Here is a 565-nt window from a genome sequence, read left to right as displayed (position 1 = left end):
ATGGTTCCACCTGGTGCTCTTGTCAAGTTTGTTCAGAAAGGTCTCCACTACATGGAGATGGAAGCTAATTTGAGCAATGTAATAGTTACTTTTTTCTTCTTTCTCTTGTGGTTTCTTTACAGTGTTTGCTCTGGTTAGACTTAGCTTTGTTTTTGCTGTATTGCTCGCAGGGGGCAGCAGACATTGACGAGGAATTCTCATTCTTTCAACCGTTGGATCTGATCTCAAAGGATGTAAACGAGTTGCAGGTGATGCTGAGGGAGAGTAAGAGGAAAGAGAGGGATAAGGAGAAGGACAGAGAAAGGTCTAAAGAAAATGAGAAGGAGGTTGAACGAGAACATGATGGAGATTGCAGCCGAATGAAGGATAAGGATAGGCATGAGAAACAGAAGGAACGAGAGAGGGAAAGGGAGAAGATGGAACGAGAAAAGGAGAGAGAAAGAGAGAAGATTGAACGAGAAGCATTGGAGGGGGAGAGACTGAAGTTAGAGAGGGAAAGGGACATGAAAATGGAGAAGATAGAGAAGGAAAATGCCTACGAAAAGAAGCTTGAGTGAATTGTTGA

The 565-nt window shown here is 43.0% G+C and overlaps 1 protein-coding gene across 1 annotated transcript; it reads left to right on the top strand.

Annotated features, from left to right (window-relative positions):
* Positions 1-6: 6 nt before the first annotated feature.
* LOC106322213 (splicing regulatory glutamine/lysine-rich protein 1-like) lies at positions 7-557 on the top strand. Its single transcript, XM_013760341.1, has 2 exons — positions 7-78; positions 171-557. The coding sequence occupies exons 1-2, from the start codon at positions 52-54 to the stop codon at positions 555-557; spliced, it is 414 nt and encodes a 137-aa protein (XP_013615795.1). The 5' UTR covers positions 7-51.
* Positions 558-565: the final 8 nt, after the last annotated feature.

This window comes from Brassica oleracea, unplaced genomic scaffold (genome assembly GCF_000695525.1).
Source record: "Brassica oleracea var. oleracea cultivar TO1000 unplaced genomic scaffold, BOL UnpScaffold10093, whole genome shotgun sequence".
Classification (NCBI taxonomy): Eukaryota; Viridiplantae; Streptophyta; class Magnoliopsida; order Brassicales; family Brassicaceae; genus Brassica; species Brassica oleracea.
This window is presented reverse-complemented; position numbering and strand designations above follow the sequence as displayed.